Raw genomic sequence first — 19,660 nt, forward strand, 5'->3', positions numbered from 1 at the left:
CTCTATCACTTGAGCCAAATCTCTACTTAGTTTTTTTTTTGGGGGGGGTGGGGGGAGGGAGGGTTAGAGATAAGAGTCCCATGGACTTTGCTACCCATGCTGGCTTTGAACCACAATCTTCAGACCTCAGCCTCCTGAATAACTAGGATTATAGGTGAGACAAGGGTGACCACACATCATTTAATGTAACATTTTTTCTTTACTGTAAATTCCTGAAAATATGCTCACTTAAAACTATTCTTACTAGCTTTGTCATTGACCATCTCTGTTAGTATGGACAAGTTCAGATACTCGTATGATTTTGAACAGGCTGTAATTATTTCAGTTAACATATTTTTAAGAGTTAGGTTGCCTGTGTTCCAAGTATTGGCAATTTCAGGACTACATCATGTAGGTCATGAGACAAGTTTCTGACCCAGAAGTAACTGCTATTGCCATCTCACTAGTGGTGTCAGAACCTTGGGTCCACATTGGTAATGCTGCCCTACCTACAGCACAGGGTTAACCCACGTAAAACCTTTTAAATAAGTACAAAGTAGTAAGCCAGTGAAATTAACCACCAAAATATGATCTCAACTTCATGCCCATGATACTGGTGCTTGAACGCAGGGCCAGGGCTACTGTCCAATAGCTCTTACACTAAAAGCTAGTGCTTTATCACTTGAGCCAAGTTCCACTTCCCTAGAGGTTTTAAACGAAACAACTTAATATAAAATGCCCAGGAAAGCTGGGTGCCAGTGGCTCACGCCTGTAATCCTAGCTACTCAGGAGGCGGAGATCTGAGGATTGCAGTTCAAAGCCAGCCCAGGGAGGAAAGTTGGTGAAACTCTTATCTCCAATAAACCACCAGAAAACTGGAAGTGGCACTGTGGCTCAAGCGATAGAGCACTTGCCTTGAGCTGAAGAGCGTAGGGACAGCGCGCAAGCCCAGAGTTCAAGCCCACCGACCGACAAAAAAAAAAAAAAAAAAAAAAAAAAAAAAGGCCAGGAAAGCAGATGAAGACCATATAACCCAACTATGTTATTACCTCACTTTATTATGTAGAAACTCATTTTAGGGAAAAATATGAGTTAAAGCCATTATAACTAAAAAATAGTTGTTTTTTAACTCTCAGTCATTCCTCCCCCCCCCCCCCCTCACGTTCCACATCTTGATTCTTTGCAAATACAATGCTTTAAGGCTTTTCTCCCTTCAAGGTGACAACTACCTGCTCCAGAGATACCAGTTTGGTCTGTTACAGCTGTCCAATGATAAATGACGGCATCTGTGTTTGAATAACTGCAGCTACAGTACGGCCCACTTTTCCTACCCAGGCATGTGATTTAAGTTTTTTTGGGGGGTCCGGTCATGGGGTCTGAACTCTGGGCCTGGGCGCTGTCCCTCAGCTCTTCAGCTCAAGGCTAGCACTCTACCACCTGAGCCACAGTGCCACTTCCAGCTTTTTTTTTTCTGCTTATGTGGTGCTGAGGAATCGAACCCAGGGCCTCAGACATGCAAGGCAAGCACTCTACCACTGAGCCACCTTCCTAGCCCTGCAATTTAAGTTTTTATAGTTACTCTCTCAACATTAAATCCAACAAAAGAACAATAGGAATGATTTTTTCTACCTATAATCTGTACAACTGTGGAGTTTTCTGCCTAATCAAATCCCCCAATTAAAATATCATACACAGAACTCCAGACTGTAGATAACTGAGAAAAATCGACTATGCTGAAGTGCCTAATGCTCAGAGGAATCCATTCAAGCCACCTGTGTTCACTTTGGCCTCAGGTTCAGGCCCCAGGGCCAACTAGAGCCTGGACTCTCACAGTGGACTATTCATCTTGTTGATCTTGTCAAAGAAACAACTCCTGGTTTCACTCTACTGCTATTTTACTTATATCTACTACTGTAACCTTTCTTATTCCCTTCCTTTTGCTAGCTCTGAGTTTAATTTGCTGTTCTTTTTCTTGTTCCTCTGTGTATAAAATTAAGCTACTAATTTAAGACCTTTCTGAAAGCTCTTTTTATTGTAGAGATTTACAGTTATAAATTGCCCTCTACACATTGCCTTTCCAGCATCCCATACATTTTAACCACCTCTAAGATTCCACTTGGTAACTATTCTACAGTCACCTTTGATAACAAGGAGAAAGAGCATTAACGGGGGGACCCAATGAAGTACTTCCTCGCTATAGAGGAAGCAAAATGTTTAGCATTAAATGCAGTTTTGAAAACCGTGATTTCTAGAAATACATATGAAATACAACTTTGAAATATGAAATACAACTTTGCTATGCTCTCAACAACAAAACCACACCGTTCTTTTTCCTGGCAGTGCTGTGGATCAAACCCAGGGCCTCGTGCACGCTAAGCCAGCATTCTATCATTGAGCTCTATTCTCTGCCCAAGATGACAACATTCATTTACTTCAATGACTTTCTTTCTGTGTGCATGCACGAGAGAGAGAGAGAGAGAGAGAGAGACAGACAGACAGACAGACAGACAGACAGACAGACAGACAGACAGACAGAGAGAGACAGAGAGACAGAGACAGAGAGACAGAGAGAGAGAGAGAGACAGAGAGAGAGAGAATCATGGTACTTGAATTCAGGGCCTGGGCACCATTCCTGAGCTTTTTCACTCAAGGCTAGCCTCTACCACTTGGAGCCACAACACCATTTCCAGTTTTCTAGTGGTTAATTGGAGATAAGAGTCTCACAGACTTTCTTACCCTAACTGGCTTTGAACTACAACCCTCAGATCTCAGCCTCCTGAGTAGCTAGGATTATAGGTGTGCACCACTGGCATCTGGCTGACTTTCTTTCCTTTTCCACTAATTAATTATCTGCAATACTGTAGTTTGAACTCAGGGCTTTGAGCTTGCTAGGCAGGCACTCTATCACTTGAATCATACTTCTATCCCTTTTTGCTTTGGTTCTGGTTGAGGCAGGATCCTCACTTTTTACCCAGACAAGCCTGGATTGTGATCCTCATGTTTATGCTTGCTACCCCTGGTGGGATGACAGAGGTCTATCACCATACCCAATGTTTTCTGTTAAGATGAGGTCTTCAAACTGTTTGCCCAGTCTGTTTTCAAGCTGTGATCCTAATAAGTAGCTAGAATTATAGGCATGAGCTTGGCTAATTGCTACTTCAAAGACTTTGTTCTAATTCAAACTTAGTGACTGCAGAAAATTTAGAATAAGGCTATAATGCATAAAGATTAATTTTTTGAAACAGAGGCTCAATTACTTGTAAACTGTGGGAGATTTAGGGCAAATTCTTCTACTTCTCTAGGTTCCAGTTTCCTCATTTCAAAAGGGTGGAAGCTGAGTTCAAAGTCTGGCTCTGAAGGTGCTTCACAGGCCTCACCATGCAGGTATATCCTCTCAGCTCTTGAAGAAAGGAAAGAAAACCATGCCTTCACAGAGATCAGAGCTGTTCCATCCATGTCTGAGCAACTTTGGTTTTCAGTTTAAAAATGAAGTATAACTCCACTGTAATTCTAGTAATACAGGTATAAGAAAGTACCAATAAGCCTGAGGTACAATAATAAGGTTCGTGAGCATCTGCCTAGGCTCAGTATACCACTAATAAGCAATGGCTTTGCACCTGCATGCCATGTAAAATGTGCTGACTAAGGTACACTGAGGACTCAGGATTCTTTTTATTGTATACATTCTAAATTAAATATACACTTAAAAGTTATAACAATCCAGAGAGTACTTTAGCCCATTTTGCTCCCAATACCCTATGAATTATTAATTTTTTTTTTTTTTTTGTCAGTCATGGGGCTTCAACTCTGGGCCTGGGTCCTATCCCTCAGATCTTTAGCTCAAGGCAAGTGCTCTACCACTTAAGCCACAGCACCACTTCCAGTTTTCTGGTGGTTACTGGATATGAGTCTCACGGACTTTCATGCCCAGGCTGGCTTTGAACTGCAATCCTCAGTTCTCAGTCTCCTGAGTAGCTAGGACTACACGTGTGGCGCCTGGCCCAATTTTTAAATATTTTAAATTAAAAAAATATAATTTGTAAATTTACTTGAGGCTTAGAGAGGTTAAGCTTAGAGAGGATAAGGTGGCTGATCTCACCACAAACATAAATGGCATCACCAGGATCTGCGTCTGCCTGCACCAAAAGTCAGTGCCCTGCCCATTATACCAGTTCAAATAAGGCCATAGACATCTCTACATTGTTTTTTAAAATCCAGATCGGCATTTTCTGATCACAAAGTTATATAAGCAGTACACTACTACAGAGTAGACACTAGAGTGCTTAAAATAAATGAAATGGTCCAGGTGACAAGACCTAGTAAGAGGAAAACAGCAAACATTCCCAATAATTCTAAGAAATATGAGCGACTTGTTGCTCAATTTGTTGGCAACTTGCCTGAGAAACAATATTCCAATTAATCTTTCAAGTTTCTAGATTAAGTAAAATATATTGCCTTGTAAAGAACATTTAAAATTGGTAATATTTATTTCTCCTTATTGGTTAGGCTACACACCAAAACTTGAGAAACGTTTAAACAAATAAGGAATTGCAATAATCACTCACAATCCTTCAACTTTATACCATTCTTTAAAACAGCTCAAAATGAATTTGTTAAAATATTATCATCTGAATCACTTCATTTATGTAAATTTGACTTTAGTTATTGGGAGAAGCTTTCATTCAAAAAAATGTTTCCACTGAGAAGGAACATCTGAAAATCAGTGCATGGCGGTATGATGCTCACCTTGGTAGAACAATGCAAGTGACTGATCATTTCCATCAAGGATCACAAGTCACAAGAGACTTCTGGAAAGAGTTAAGAAGCAAAATAATTCCCAGATGACCAAATATCAAGATAATATCTACTGTTAAAAAGCTCAGCCTGCTTACCATCAGGAGTTTATAGTATGATATGATTCTTTAAAATGCTCAGATAAAATCAATCTCTTTTTATAGCTGTTGAGGCAACACTAATATCACAAGTTAATACCAAGTAATGAGATGTCCATGTAAATTGTTGCCTTTAAGAAACTGAAGAAAGCATCACACTAATCATACACACCGAAACAAATGTTTGGCACTATAACTCTAGATAAAACTGCATGTTGGTGGCGCATGAATATAAAGCTGTTACTCAGGAAGCAGAGATTGGGAGGGTCCTGGGAAAAGTTAGTAAGACTTCATCTCAATCAACAAGCTGATGTGGTGTTTCCCTCCAATAATCCATCCAGTATACATAGGTACAAAGATGTTGGCCCTGAATTCAAACTACAATACAGTGATCCCTCATCTATCGCAGGAATTACGTTCAGAGACCCCAGCAATAAGTGAAAATTCACGAAGCAGCAGTGTTAGATACTCGTCCCCACTGTACCACGGTTCACTTATTGCTGCTTTGCGGATTCTTACTTTTCTGTAACCTAAGTCCCATGACAGGTGAGGAATCACTACTTTTGTATTAAAAACAAAACAAAAAAAAAAACCTATGACACAGTGAAGCTGCAGTAAATGAACCACAATACAGCCAGGGACAGTTGTATGGAAAATAAACCAAACCAAAGTTCTGAGTTAATAGGTACAGATAATGAAAGCTCTCTCAAAATCAATAATCCATGTGCATCTTATCTTAAAACAAAACCTTTCTTTTTTTTTTTTTTTTGGTCGTGGGGCCTGAACTCTAAAACCTTTCTATGTAAGTTATTCTCAAGATTTAACCTACACAAGTTATCTTAAAGATTTAATCTTTAGAGCCAGATACCAATGGCTCATGCCTGTAATCATAGTTACTCAGGAGGGTGAGTTCTGAGGATCACAGTTCAAAGCCAGACCTGTCAGGAAAAGTCTATAAGCCACACACACACAGACACACAGACACACAGACACACAGACACACAGACACACACACCCCCCACACGCATGCACGCACACACGCACGCTAGTTAATCTTTAATAAGCACCGGACCTCTCTAATGTTTAGTATTTATTTGTTTTTTACCAGTCCTGAGGCTTGAACTCAGGACCTAGGCACTGTCTCTGACCTTCATTTTTCTCAGGGATAGTACTCTACCACTTGAGCCGTAGCCCCACTTCTGGCTTTTTTGGTAGTTTAGTGGAGGTAAGGGTCTCACAGTCTTTCCTGCCACAATCCTCAGATCTCAGCTTCCTGAGTAACTAGGATTATGAGTATGAGCAATAGGCACCTGGCACTATTAGTATTTTTATCTTTTTTTTTTTTTTTGTCAGTCGTGGGGCTTGAACTCTGGGCTTAGGCACTGTCCCTGGGCTCTTCAGCTCAACACGAGCGCTCTACTGCTTTAGCCACAGCACCACTTCCTAACTATTAGTATTTTTAAATCTTAACTAAATGCGTAAGCAGATTTAAAATACTATTTTAATATCCATCTTTTCCCCAAAAGTTAAATTTAACAAATTTTAGGAAAGAACTAGGGGTGCTGCCCAGTGAGTGATAAAATGCTTTTGCACAAGGGCTCTGAGCTTACTCCATAATCCTGCAAACAAAAAGAACTACAGGAGAAAAAAGTATTAGTACTACCTCATGTGAGTACATAAGCACTTATTATTTGTGATTCTGTGAAACTTTTTTTTTTTAAAGAAATGGAAATTCACTACTTCTTTAACCTGGTTTTTTTACCCTTGTTTTTCTCCTAAAGAACAGCAAAAAGTCTCAGATTGTATAGTTCAGGGCAAAGCATGCTAACATTTCTGATGAAATACTCCCATCTTGTGGACTTTTGGAATATTGCTGATAGAGGCCACTTTAGCTCTTAGAATTTTAATTAGATAGCATTCTCATTATACATTATTTTTGTTTTTCCAGAGTTTTTTTTAAATCTGGAATGGCATTTTTATTGAAAATAATAATCAAAAACAAAGTTATAATGGCAAGGTCATCTGTCAAAAAATTAGATATAGGGGCTGGGAAGGTGGCTCAGTGGTAGAGCACTTGCCTTGCATGCTCGAGGCCCTGGGTTCGATTCCTCAGTACCACATAAGAAAAAAGCTGGAAGTGACGCTGTGGCTCAAGTGGTAGAGTGCTAGCCTTGAGCTGAAGAGCTGAGGGACAGCACCCAGACCCAGAGTTCAGGCCCCACGACCGGACCCCCCCCCCCCCAAAAAAAAAAGAACCCCCCCCAAAAAAAAAGAAAAGAAAAAAGAAAAAAAGAAGAAAAAAAAATTAGATATAAATCTCTGAGACATTCAAGAATGTTAGTAATTCTGAATCCTACAATAATTAGATTTAAAAATATTTAAAGACAAAATTCTGTATTAGAAACTTTAAAGATTTTTAAAAGGGTTTAAAAAGTTTAAACATAGTAGACAAAATTTTTACATAGTAAAATATATTTTAGAGAAATTGCCTTTCTTATTTGCCTTTCCTACATGTTGGAGTTTTTCATGTTGAAATTAGAAACACACAACTTTGGGACATTTTCTTTAGCTGGGCACTCGTGGCTCATGCTTGTAATCCTACTCTGGAGACAGAGATCTGAGAATCATAGTTTACAGCCAGCCTGGGCAGACAAACCCTTAAAACTCTAACCAGCAAAAAGCTGGAAGTAGAGATATGGCTCAAGTGGTAGAGTGCCAGGCATGAACTTGAGGCCTGAAATTCTAGTTCCAGTACTGGCATGCACGTGCAATGTGTACACACACACACACACACACACACGCACACACACACATACACACACGTTTTATTTTTCATTAGCACAAACTGCTAGCAACTTTAAGTGCTCTGCCTCCTTAGTTACACAGGGTACTAAGAGATGATCCAGGGAAAGTACTTCACTCAATGTACTGCATGTTCAGAGTGAGGACGGTACTTCTACTGGAATATGTCCAACACAAAAAAAGCTATAAATATTTGTTTGGTGAGTGCACATCAAAACAAAGTTTAGCAAACCAAAAATGGAGCCCTCTAAGTCATCTAACCTAAGGACACCGATAATAATCTGTAAGGAAGTGAAGTATAAATGCCCGGTTTAAAAGTGCGAACACAAAGCAATATGACATTCATGACCTCAGTAAAGGTATTATAAATGTATGACCCTTAGAAATGTAGCCAAACTCAAAGTTATGGGAAAATGCCTAAGAAAACATTGTTATATCTTTAGTATTATCACCAACAAAAAGCAGAAACCATAGGTGTTGCCTGAAATATATAATCACATTCAATCTACGAAGACCACAACTTCTAGTGCACCTGGCCAGCTGGTGTAGTAAGAAAACATTTCATTTATACATAGAACCAACCAAAGACACATCTGTATGACAGGATTCTTTTCAAGATAAAGTGAGGCTTCTCATCCACCATCTTCCTGAACTCAGGCCTTCTTCAATCTAAATCATCATCAGATTTCTTTATTCTTTTAGACATATCCACTAATGCCTACTCTATTCCAAGCATTTGGATGGAAGCAAGGAATCCATCAGTTTAGAGAAGTTACAATTCCTAGAGACAAGTATTCCAAGCATTTATAAGAATTCTTATAACAAGCCGTATAAAGGAATACTATGAGACCAAAGAATGAGGGGAAGAAAAGGGAGGATGGGGCAGAAGAACCATGTGTGAAAGGTGGAAAGCAGAGAAAAGGGCCTGAAAACCAGGGTGCTTGAAACTGCAGTATAAACCTGATTTTGATTCTCATTCCTGCAGAGAGTCTTGATTAATTATATCACTTTATCCTTATAGCCTAATGGGTTATGAAAAGTTTAACATTTGATTTCCTATAAATCAAATTTAGTTTGATTGCAAAAGCAACTCACTAGCTTTTCTAATGTCTGTAACATCTCCCTACACCTAGCAGTTGTCAATATACTAAAATCACCTTCCTTCACTGTTAACCAAGGGTTTAAACACCAGAGGTGCAGACTATAAGGAAAGAAGGAATTTTTGAAACAACACCAAACTATGCTCTAAATCTATCATTTTACTAGAAAATAAATAAAATGAATAAGACAAGAAACTATCACAACAGGCCAGACACAGAGAAAGTTTAGTTATATACATTCCAACCAATAATTAGAGTAACTACAGTTTTGTTCAGTGTCCTGAGGTCAATACCTAGCCTCCTCTTAATCATAGAGTACCACCATGTGTCATTTTCTCTCATTTCTTTCATCTTCATTGGGGAGTAAGTAGCTGCCCAACTACTTTCTCATTTATCTTATTATTATTTTGTAACTGGGTTCATGCTTTTCCCAGTATACAATTTACAAAATTTACTTTTCTGCATCAACAGGCCAAGTATGTACAAACAATATAGCTGCTAGAACATTAGGGAAATGGGTACAATTTCCCCAAAGCCCTACAACGGATCTCTACTCAGAGGAAAAGTCACGGTCCTTTTTGTCACTAGTCCTTCAAAAGTAGTCCATGAACCCACTCCCCTGGCCTCCCTTCCTATCCTGTCCCCTTCTGGGCTCCTTCTCACCATACCAACACCCCTGCTGCTGCTGGTCCTCAAGTATTAATTCTAAGTGCTCTCTGGTCTTAAGGACCTTAGTCCAAATCGATCATTGTACCTGGAAACACCTCCTTCATGCCTTTGTACAACCCTCTTCCCTTCTCAGCAAGGACTATCCTGACTCATTTAATATGAAGCCTGCATCATTCTGCATCTCCCCAACTGTCTACATTTTATTCTCTCCACAGGGCCTGTTGCTTTTTAATGTGGCAACTGTATGTTTTATTTATTTATTGCCTGCCACTCACTGGAGGAATGCAAAGCTCTCTGGAAATCTCTGCAGTTTTGTTCACAGATGTATCCTAGAGCAATACTTGCCCATATTAGGTACTCAAGACTATTTTCTAAATAAATGAATTAATTTTAAGCATTCTCCAATTAATTTACCTCATACTTTTGCATGTTGCTACAAACCCAGCAGCAACAACAAAACAAATAAATTTCAGAATATAAAAAGATAAACTCAAGAATGGTCAAACATGTAGAGTTTAATCTCTTTCATTTTCATTCTTCAAACAACAAAAGTGGGCATGATTTTCAAGTGTATCAAAATATACTCCAAAAGTTCTGCCTTAGCCAGTGGCTTATGCCTATAACCCTAGCTATTCAGAAGGCTGAGAGCTGAGGATCACAATTTAAAGCCAGCCTGGCAGAAAAGTCCCAGTGAGACTCTACTCTCCAATTACCACTCAAAAGCTGGAAAAGTGGAGCTGTGGCTCAAAGTGGTAGAACAATAGTCTTGAACAAAACAAGCTCAGAAACAGCACCTAGTCCCTGAGTTCAAGCCCCACAACCTACTAAATAAATAAACAAACAAATTCTGCCTTTCACCTTTAAGAATCTAGATTTTTTCAATTAATTTCCACCAAGACAATGAATATAAACAGTGCAAAACCAACAATACATATTTGTCTTTATTCTATATTACAGAATAAACTCAGTAAATACACTGTTATTTTTTCCTAGCTAGGTGAAATGTTATTTGTACTAATCTTTTTGTATCTATTTGTATAATTTTTATTTCAGTACAAACCTACTTTGTTCTCCATACGGAGAATTATCTTATGATGTCCAAAAGGACTAGATTAGGTTATCTCTTTAAAATGATAAAGGTACTGACAAAATATTTAACCTCTGCATTCTGGTAAAGTGTGTTGTGAGAACAAAGATGGAAACAACTATTAAATACAAGATAGTAATTTAATAAATTTTGAATGATGACAATTTCAATACCTATAAAAATACCTATCATATCATATCAAGAATACAGAATTTCTGTAACATTCTATGCTATGCATACAAGAACATCTAAACAGCCTGCATAAAACAATGTCTGGAATAAATATTTCTAGTATCTCAAAATTGTAATTACCACAAAAATTATCAGTACAAAGAAGATATTTTTTATAACAAGGGGAATGAAACAACTTCACAAATTTAAACTAATGTTCATTTTTTCATGTTATTAAAACTATTCAAATCCACATATAAAATAAACAAGCCTATACAAGATTCACTCCAAATGATGAAGGGCGTAGAAATAAAGGATGATGGAGGAGGTTTGTAAGATATAAGCGAGGCATGGACGATTGGGAGATTTAATTATCTTAAGCATATGAAAAGTTTGGTTTGGGAAAGAGCATTATACTCATTCAAATATTACCAAATAATTTAAAGATATCAAATGTATCTATGAAGGTCATTAATTAGGTCCATAATGTCTATTCAACAAACAGCTGTTTCAATAAAATATAAACTGGCTATTATTCTTATGCTCTCTCAAAACTTGTCCAATTGTTTTTATAAAAAACAAGAATACCAAAATGAAATATGTTATCCTTCACAAAAAATTCTGACCATTATAATGAGTAAAAGATTGTCTAAGCAGTGTCAAAACAGAAATTAAGCACCATCTTCATGAAAGCTACTTAAATTGATTCTCTAAAAATGTCTATCATTGCCTAAAATACTCTAAATATCAGAAATAAACTTTAATACCAAAATACATCAATGACTGTCTAAAATTCTGAAATAAAAAGCAGAGAAAAAAATCTTTAGTATCTAGAGTTTTTATTTTACACTCTTTCTTCTTCTAAATGTATGTTAACAAAAAAAAACCTTCAACTGATCAAGACAAAAGCTTTTAGCTCAACGCATAATTGCAAGAAAATTGCAATAATTGTACCAATTAAAATAATCTTGAATGAACAGTATGTCATCTTAATGTTCCAATGGTTTATAGAGGGATCTACTTAATTAGCTAAAATTGCTTTCCAGTGTTAGTATCAAATGTCATTTGTTAAAAGTTGAACAATTTAGAAAATAATTTAACAAAGCAATTTTACTAAACACCAAGAACCAACATTTTCTTTTTCAGCTGAATAATGCCAGCAGATGTGTCATCAAATTGCTATAAAAATAAATGAGGCTTTTTATGGGTTAAAAAAATAAATTTTACTACTAGTGTTAAAAATACTAAATGCTATTTTCTGATTGTTTTTACCAAATCATATTTCTTTAATGAAATAAATGAATATCAATTATATACTGCCGCTTTTTGTCGGCTGTAAATAAAACTTTTTATTATTCAAATGACAAGCATCAAAAAACTCAACTATGGCTAACTAGAAACAGTCATCTAAATTATTCTAACATCCTCTAATAAATGACTTTGCAATATGTTGATCAAATTGGCTTTGTATAGTTTTCCATTCCAAATCACCTTATTTAAGTCAATTCCTTATAAATTCTCAAAGACTGGAGTCTATCATGTCTTTATGTCTTTGTTGACCTAGCTACAAATATTATTTGTAAGTACTGATAAGAATCTGAGACTTGCCAGGTGCTGGTGGTTCAGGCCTATAATCCTAGTTATTCAGTAGGCTGAGATCTGAGGATCACAGTACAAAGCCAGCCAGGGCAGAAAAGCTGCTGTGAGACTCTAATATCCAATTATACTTAAAAACTACAAGTGGTACTGTGGCTCAAAGTGTAGAGCTCTAGCCTTGTGCAAGAGCTCAGAGACAACTCAGGCCCAGAGTTCAAGCCCCATGACCAACAACAACAACAACAACAAAATGTGAGACTTATTTATTTCTCCAAAAAGGAAAGTATCTCCAAGCCAGGTCTAATCCACTTTTAGATGGCAATTCTGCCAAGGGCCTAAGTCTAAAGTAGTAAACTGGTTTAATCAAAAAGCAATGCTGACATCACTTCCTATGTCTCCAATATATAGTATTTTATATTTACTTCAACAAAAATATTACCTTGCAAAAATTCAGTTACTTTGTTATATGATTAATAATACTTACACTCCCAATATATTTCACATTCTATTTTTCATAAGCAAGATGAAGTAATTATTATTACCTTTAAATTATACACTTTCTTTTGTCTACATACATATTTCAATTAATTTAAAAACATAAATTTTTGATAGTTTCTTATGAGGTACAAAGTGCTGGAAATTAAAATGGAGTTTTTAGAAATGGAGCAGAGCACCCGCTGTGTCTCTCTGCTTCCTAACCACTTCCTAACCAGCTTCTCCACTCTGCCACACCCTCCCGACACGACAGACTGGGACCTCTGTAACCTTGAGCCACAGAAATCTTTCCTCTTTTAAGTTGTTTTCTTAGGTATTTTGTCACAGTGACACAAGTCTCACTAACGAAGAAAACTGGTACCAAAGAAGTATGGTTGTTTCTGTGTCTATCCCTGGCAATCTGGTTCAGAAACTGTTCCAGCGGATTTACGGGAGAAAGCTAGAAACTTAGGAGCTGCAAGCTACAAAAATTCTAGAATGCTGCAAGCAGAGCTTAATGGGCGATTCTGGTGGAAGCCCAGAATACCAGAATGCCACCAGAACCATAGATTTAGGTAAAGATGTGTCTTGAGGTTTCTATTGGGTCTCATAGTTGAGGTCACACATATTACATTTTGGCAAAGGACTGGTCTACATTCTGTGCATGTCCTAAGACTCTGTGTAAAGCTGGGTTTTCAAGTGATGGAATAATGAATATGATGAAGGAAATGTGAAGAGAGCCCAGCATTCAGGCTGTAATATAGTTATTGCTGCTTTCAGTCAGTTTTACAGTGAGAAATAAAAGCAAAAAAAATAAAGCAGAGGGGGCTGGGAAGGTGGCTCAGTGGTAGAGCACTTGCCTTGCACGCCTGAGGCCCTGGGTTCGATTCCTCAGCATCACATAAGCAAAAAGAAAAAAGCCGGAAGTGGAGCTGTGGTTCAAGTGGTAGAGTGCTAGCCTTGAGCTGAAGAGCTGAGGGACAGCGCCCAGGCCCAGAGTTCAGGCCCCACGACCAGACCCCCCAAACAAAAAACAAAAACAAAGCAGAGAATTTGAAAACCTTTTCATTTTCTAGAAGTGCATGTAAAGGTGTCCCAAGGAAAGTGAGGCTGCTAAAGAAATTAGTGCTGTTAAAAGAAGCCAAGTCCTCTGCATTAGGATTAATTTCAACTCATTAGAAAGTCTATTTTAAAAAGAGTTCTCCAGAGTGTCCCGCTCCCACAAACCCACCTAAGAGAAATATTTTCCTGAGTTCAGCTGTCTGGGGAGTTCTGGGACTTGAACTCAGGGTCTGGGTGCTGTCCCTGAGTACTTTACCACTTGAACCACATATCCACTTCCAGATTTTTGTTGGTGGTTAATTGGAGATGAAAGTCTCAAGAACTTTCTTGCCTGTGCTGGCTTCGAACCCTGAGTACTTTACCACTTGAACCACATATCCACTTCCAGATTTTTGTTGGTGGTTAATTGGAGATGAAAGTCTCAAGAACTTTCTTGCCTGTGCTGGCTTCGAACTGTGATTCTAAGATCTCATCTTCTTGAGTAGCTAGGAGTACAGGCTACCTGTGTTCATCTAGCAAGTGTTGATAATTACAGTGCCCAGGATATGACAGACCAGACATATTTATTCAAGAAATAATGCTTAGCATTTTACTATAAAATGAAGGGAAATCCCACTCATCTATCTCATAAGATGATTTCTAAAAGATCAAAGACCAGAAGTATAAATTAGTGAGAATGCATTCAGAAGTATAAAAGCACACACTTTATACTTACTATTTTTATTTCAGTTTGCTTTTCTATGTATTTTGTTTTGTTTTGAGACTCAACCCAAGATGAAGTTAAATACAAAGATGTCACACTAAGTACCTTTCATAGATGGTTTTTAATGTCAGTTGATCTGGGACACCTTCAGTTTCTTCCAAATATAATATTAGCCATGAAGTCCGATATGGCCACTGCTCAGTAAGGTTGATCCAGCTGGCAAGCCTGTCCCAGTTGAAAGTAATCTGATTGGCTCTCAGTAACCGCCCTGTAAGGAATACAAATACATGTTAAAATTAACAGTTGTATAATACTATGTTAAGTAAAACATTCAGCAAATTCACAAATAGTTTAACTTAATTTTTTTTAATTTGGCATTTGATTACACCGCAAATTTAAATCTAGTGTTTTATAATTTCTAAAATCCTGGTTTTTGAAGACAATGACAGAGGCAGGTGTGGTGGTGCATGCTTGCAATTCTAGTACTCAGGAGGCTGAGGCAAGAGGATTGTGAATTCAACCTTGTTTCAAAAAGAATAATGTCAAACAAAGATTCTAAAGCATCAGAATGATTCTCCTTAATTCTAAAGTTATTTTTTATTTGATTTGCTATTGTTGCTTCTTTTAAACCATGTATCACAGTCTCAATGCTGCCCACAAACATATAGTAGAATATCACTTCACCCAGGGAAATACTACTGCTAAGCCTTAAAGAGATCTAAACACATTGGTCCATTCTTTATTATGGATGCATGTACAATCCCAAAGACTTCCATTTTTTATGCACTAACAGCAATTTGTGTCAGTAACCTAGCAACTTAGTTACAATATTTTTTAAATGTATATGTGTATATTTAATCAAACCACCCTGTCTATTTGTAGGGTTTTCTGGAGATTCTAATTCAGTGTTCTACCACTGGGCATGCTTACATGTGGACAGTTGCTACTGTCACACTTTCAGTACCAAGGCTTCCTTTCATTCATAATCATTATACTTCATTATAATCAGTTTCACGTTGATTTGGTAAAGATACATTTGCTGATATTAGTTTTTTAAATTTTAAACATGGACTGTTTTATTTCATTGTTACCAGTTTATTATGTAACTGATAGAAGGTAGCTACTTATTTTTGGTTCACATTTGAGTTATTTCTTTCCCTACTACTAACAACTATAGATGTGTTACTCCCGCATCTTCAGATTCCCTTTTGTCAGCAAATCTACTTATATATGCAAACTATGCTTTTATCACTGAATGCTCATACTTCTAGAACTTTTAAACTGAAAGCAAAAACTGGTAAGAACTTTGAGGACTGAATTGGAGGCCCAGGTTATGATGGTGAAGAAATAAGAAGAAAACTGTAAAACTATAAGGCAAGGGCTATGCTGGAGATACATATGAACTACTTCATGAAAAGAAAAAAGCGAGTACCGAATCTAAAAGCAGCTGCTAAATCTTCTAAATAATTTTTAGAACCAAGTCATGGAAGATGAGTTAGTTTGATATCACTTGCCACTATTCTTCTTCCAAATTTCAACAACACTGCCTTCCAGTTGTTCACAGAATCCTACCTTGGGTCCTTTACATTTGCTGTTCTTTTTGCTTAGAATGTTTTTCTCCATATATACATAAAACTTCCTATGTCATTCAATTTTTAGTAATCCACAAAGTGACACAGATATTGTTTGTGGATACTGAGGAAATAGCAAAACAGACAAAAATCCTTGCCATGTGTATTTTATGTTCTACTCATGGGAGAGACAGACAGTAAAACAAAGTGATCATGAGTACATTAGTGAAACAAAGCAGGGTAGTAATAAAGCAAGGAATACCAGAGATAGGTAGTTTTGTTTGTGCAAAAAGATCTCATTGAAAGCAGAGACTTAAAAAGAAGTAAGAAAAACCACAGTGCATGTATCTAAAAAGTAACCATAGCAAGCATGGCAAATGAAATTTGGTCGGCTAGCCAGGCCACACCAGTGGTTCACACCTGTAATCTCCACTACACAGAAGGCTGAGATCTAAAGATCATGGTTTGAAGCCAGCCAGAACAAGAAAGGCTATGAGACTTTTATCTCCAATTAGCCACCAGAAAACAAAAAGTAGTGCTGTAGCTCAAAGTGGTAGAGCACTAGGCTTCAGTGAAAAAACTCAGAGACAGTGCCCAGGCCTTGAGTTCAAGCCCCACAACTGACAAAAAAAAGAAAAAAAAAAAAAAAAAAAAAAGGAAAGAAAATTGGTCTAAATAGAAAAAAAGAGCTGTGGCCAAGAGCATTCTAATACTAAATGGTAAGTGGGGATGAAGAATAACCACAGCATGCAGGAGGAAAGCACAGTATGTGCTGCACTTGGAAGGCAGAGGAAGAAAGCAAGTGTGACAAGGAGAACTGATCAAAACATTGCTAAGGGGCTGGGAAGGTGGCTCAGTGGTAGAGCACTTGCCTTGCATGCATGAGGCCCTGGGTTCGATTTCTCAGCACCCCATAAGCAAAAAGAAAAAAGCCAGAAGTGGTGCTGTGGCTCAAATGGTAGAGTGCTAGCCTTGAGCTGAAGAGCTGAGGGACAGTGCCCAGGCCCAGAGTTCAGTCCCCACGACTGGACCGCCCCCCACACACAAAAAAAAAACATTGCTAACTGCTGCTGATGGGGTCAGATATGATGACTAAGGTTTGACCAATGGACTTCTAAAATATGGCAGCTATTGGTGACTTGAAAATATAATTTTGCTGAGAGCAAAAGAGCCCAGGAGCGAATTTAGAGGGATTAGAGGAAAACAACAGGAAAAGCAGGGCAGCAACTAGAGGTAGAGGCCAAGTCCAGAGAAGTTCTTGGGAGGAAAGGACTGCCTAAGTACTATCTCCATTTCACTATCCTACATGACATCCACCTTCAGGCTTCCCACTTGAGAAAGGGACTTGATCTTATTCACAGCTTAATTTCTGAAAATGATACTAGGCACAGAGACTTACCACACATTTTTTTAATGACTATGTAAATGTTATCAATAATATAGTGAAACAATTCCATGATCAAACAAAGTGTGATGAGACCTTATTTAATTTTCAAAAATATATCAAACACAACTTTATATATAATAAAATTCAGAGCATGAACCCAACCTTAGTATGAAACACAATTCTGAGTAACACAATTCCTTACATTTAATACTGGGACATACTACAAAGTACCAATCAATAATGTACAGAGTAAGAAACCCATTTTATTATCTAAATTACAAGTTTTATGTGATTGCTGTAAGTCTCAATATGGTAGAGGACAGAATTCCATGCAAAGAATCCAGTCAGAAGGCAATAATCCTCCATTTTGTTGTAAATGTTTTTAATTCTAAATATCATAGTAGTATGTACAACATAGTAATATGTACAATCTGAATGTTCATATTTTAGATTTTAAGTTAACTATATTCGGTTATATATATTAACATAAAATTATCTTTAAACACAGAAATAATATAAACCTGAGATGAAGTGAAAGATTTTTAAAACCATCAAATTTTAAAACAATAGTGTACACTAATACTGATTTTTGCCATCAACTAACACTGACTTCATCATTTAACACAAATAAAACCGATATCCAACAATGTAAGCATAAAGACAGTATAACCCTTTGTTTCTGCAATTAAATTGCTTCGTTAATTTTAAAGATTATTTTCAGACTGATGTGTTTCTCATGTTGCTCACCTAGCATCTGGAAAGCCCCGAGATCCTTCCCTAGCACCACAAAAATAACATCAAGCTTATTATCTACTACAGATAATAAAAACTAAAATCACCTGTGACAGAAACAATATTGAGTAATCTTCTCATGGTTTGAGGGCTGATGTCACTGAACCAGTCCTCAGTAACCAGCAGCTTTGTGAGATCAAAGGACATCTGCCGCGTGATTGTCCTCTGCATCTGCCTTCTGCGGTAAGTGTCCTGAAACAGAGCAAACCCACACAAGTCTGAGAATACAGGCTTTATAAGGTGTCTCAATCAGTGGCAGAAGAGTACACGTTACCATTCCTGAGGCAGAAACTTGATAGAGCAGTTACAAAGTATTATGAGTGGCAACTGCATCAAATGCTTTGTCTTCAGCGCACTTTTATAGTTTACATTTATTAGTGAAATTAATTTCACATTAAAAACAAACAACATTGTACAAAGAAAACTATATTCACATCCTGGGAAGATTTAATACTTACAGAAACCTAGAATAATATGGCAACTAAGCCCATCTCATTTTAAGGATTCAGTATTTGATTTTTAGGTTATTTTAAAGTGTGTGACAATTATATCACAAGCCTAGCCACTTTAATGATCCTTTTACCTCTGTAAGAATTAAAAAGCACTCCACAGGGTGGAATGGAATGATAATTCCATCTCAGAAGAGGAGACCCCGCACAACAAAGGTGTATCTTTATCTAAGGTCAAGGTGCAAGGGAAAGGTGAAGAGTCTAGGCTCCCAGGAAAGAAATTCAAAATGGCAAATCACACATTCCTCTGAATTTAGTGCTATCAACTGTCATTCAGCATATCAACTTTACAACCATACCTGTAAAGGATAGAGGCATAAGACTGAAAGATCGGCTGTCATCAAAAACACTTGGTTTTTAAAAAGTAAAATGTTCAAATTTAATGGCGGCAAGTCAAAAAGAAACAATAGCTGTTCCTAAACAGCAGTATCAAGATAGGAGCATGTTGGAGGAGAAACCTGCGGAGTCTAGAAAGCTAGAATCACTAAGTAGCGGGAGAGTTCCCACCCTGCCAACATTAGGCAAGGAGGGAGGCCAGAACAAAGACAAATCCACAAATTTTTGCATACCATCTTCCCCATTTACAGCAATGAGGACAACAGGCATAATCTGGACGTGTTCAGGAATGAATACATTCAATCTTTTGATTAAAAATCTCATTCAGGTTTTGATCCAACTGAGATCTGGGTTAGCACCTGGGCTGAGAACAGGCTGGGAGAGACAGGGACTCCTCCCTTGTTTCAAAGGTGGTTATGGCTGTAAGTGAAGACACTCCCTGAAACTCCCAAAGCTCAAGAAATCCAGTAATAATGTTTATCACAAGAGTTTAATACAATATTTACAAAAGACTAGGTTGCATCAACTTA

The 19,660-nt window shown here is 37.5% G+C and overlaps 1 protein-coding gene across 13 annotated transcripts in view; it reads right to left on the bottom strand.

Moving 5' to 3' along the window:
• Positions 1-19,660, bottom strand: part of Kidins220 (kinase D interacting substrate 220) — a 106,636-nt gene that overhangs the window by 38,229 nt on the left and 48,747 nt on the right. For all 13 annotated transcript variants that reach the window (XM_070015229.1, XM_070015227.1, XM_070015228.1 and 10 more), the window contains exons 21-22: positions 18,333-18,477; positions 14,641-14,803 (exon numbers count right to left, since the gene is read on the bottom strand). In XM_070015229.1, the coding sequence (XP_069871330.1) occupies positions 14,641-14,803; positions 18,333-18,477 (308 nt within the window). The remainder of the gene's footprint in view (positions 1-14,640; positions 14,804-18,332; positions 18,478-19,660) is intronic.

Source organism: Dipodomys merriami, unplaced genomic scaffold (genome assembly GCF_024711535.1).
Source record: "Dipodomys merriami isolate MVZ:Mamm:240054 unplaced genomic scaffold, mDipMer1.0.p SCAF_110, whole genome shotgun sequence".
In the NCBI taxonomy this organism is placed as follows: Eukaryota; Metazoa; Chordata; class Mammalia; order Rodentia; family Heteromyidae; genus Dipodomys; species Dipodomys merriami.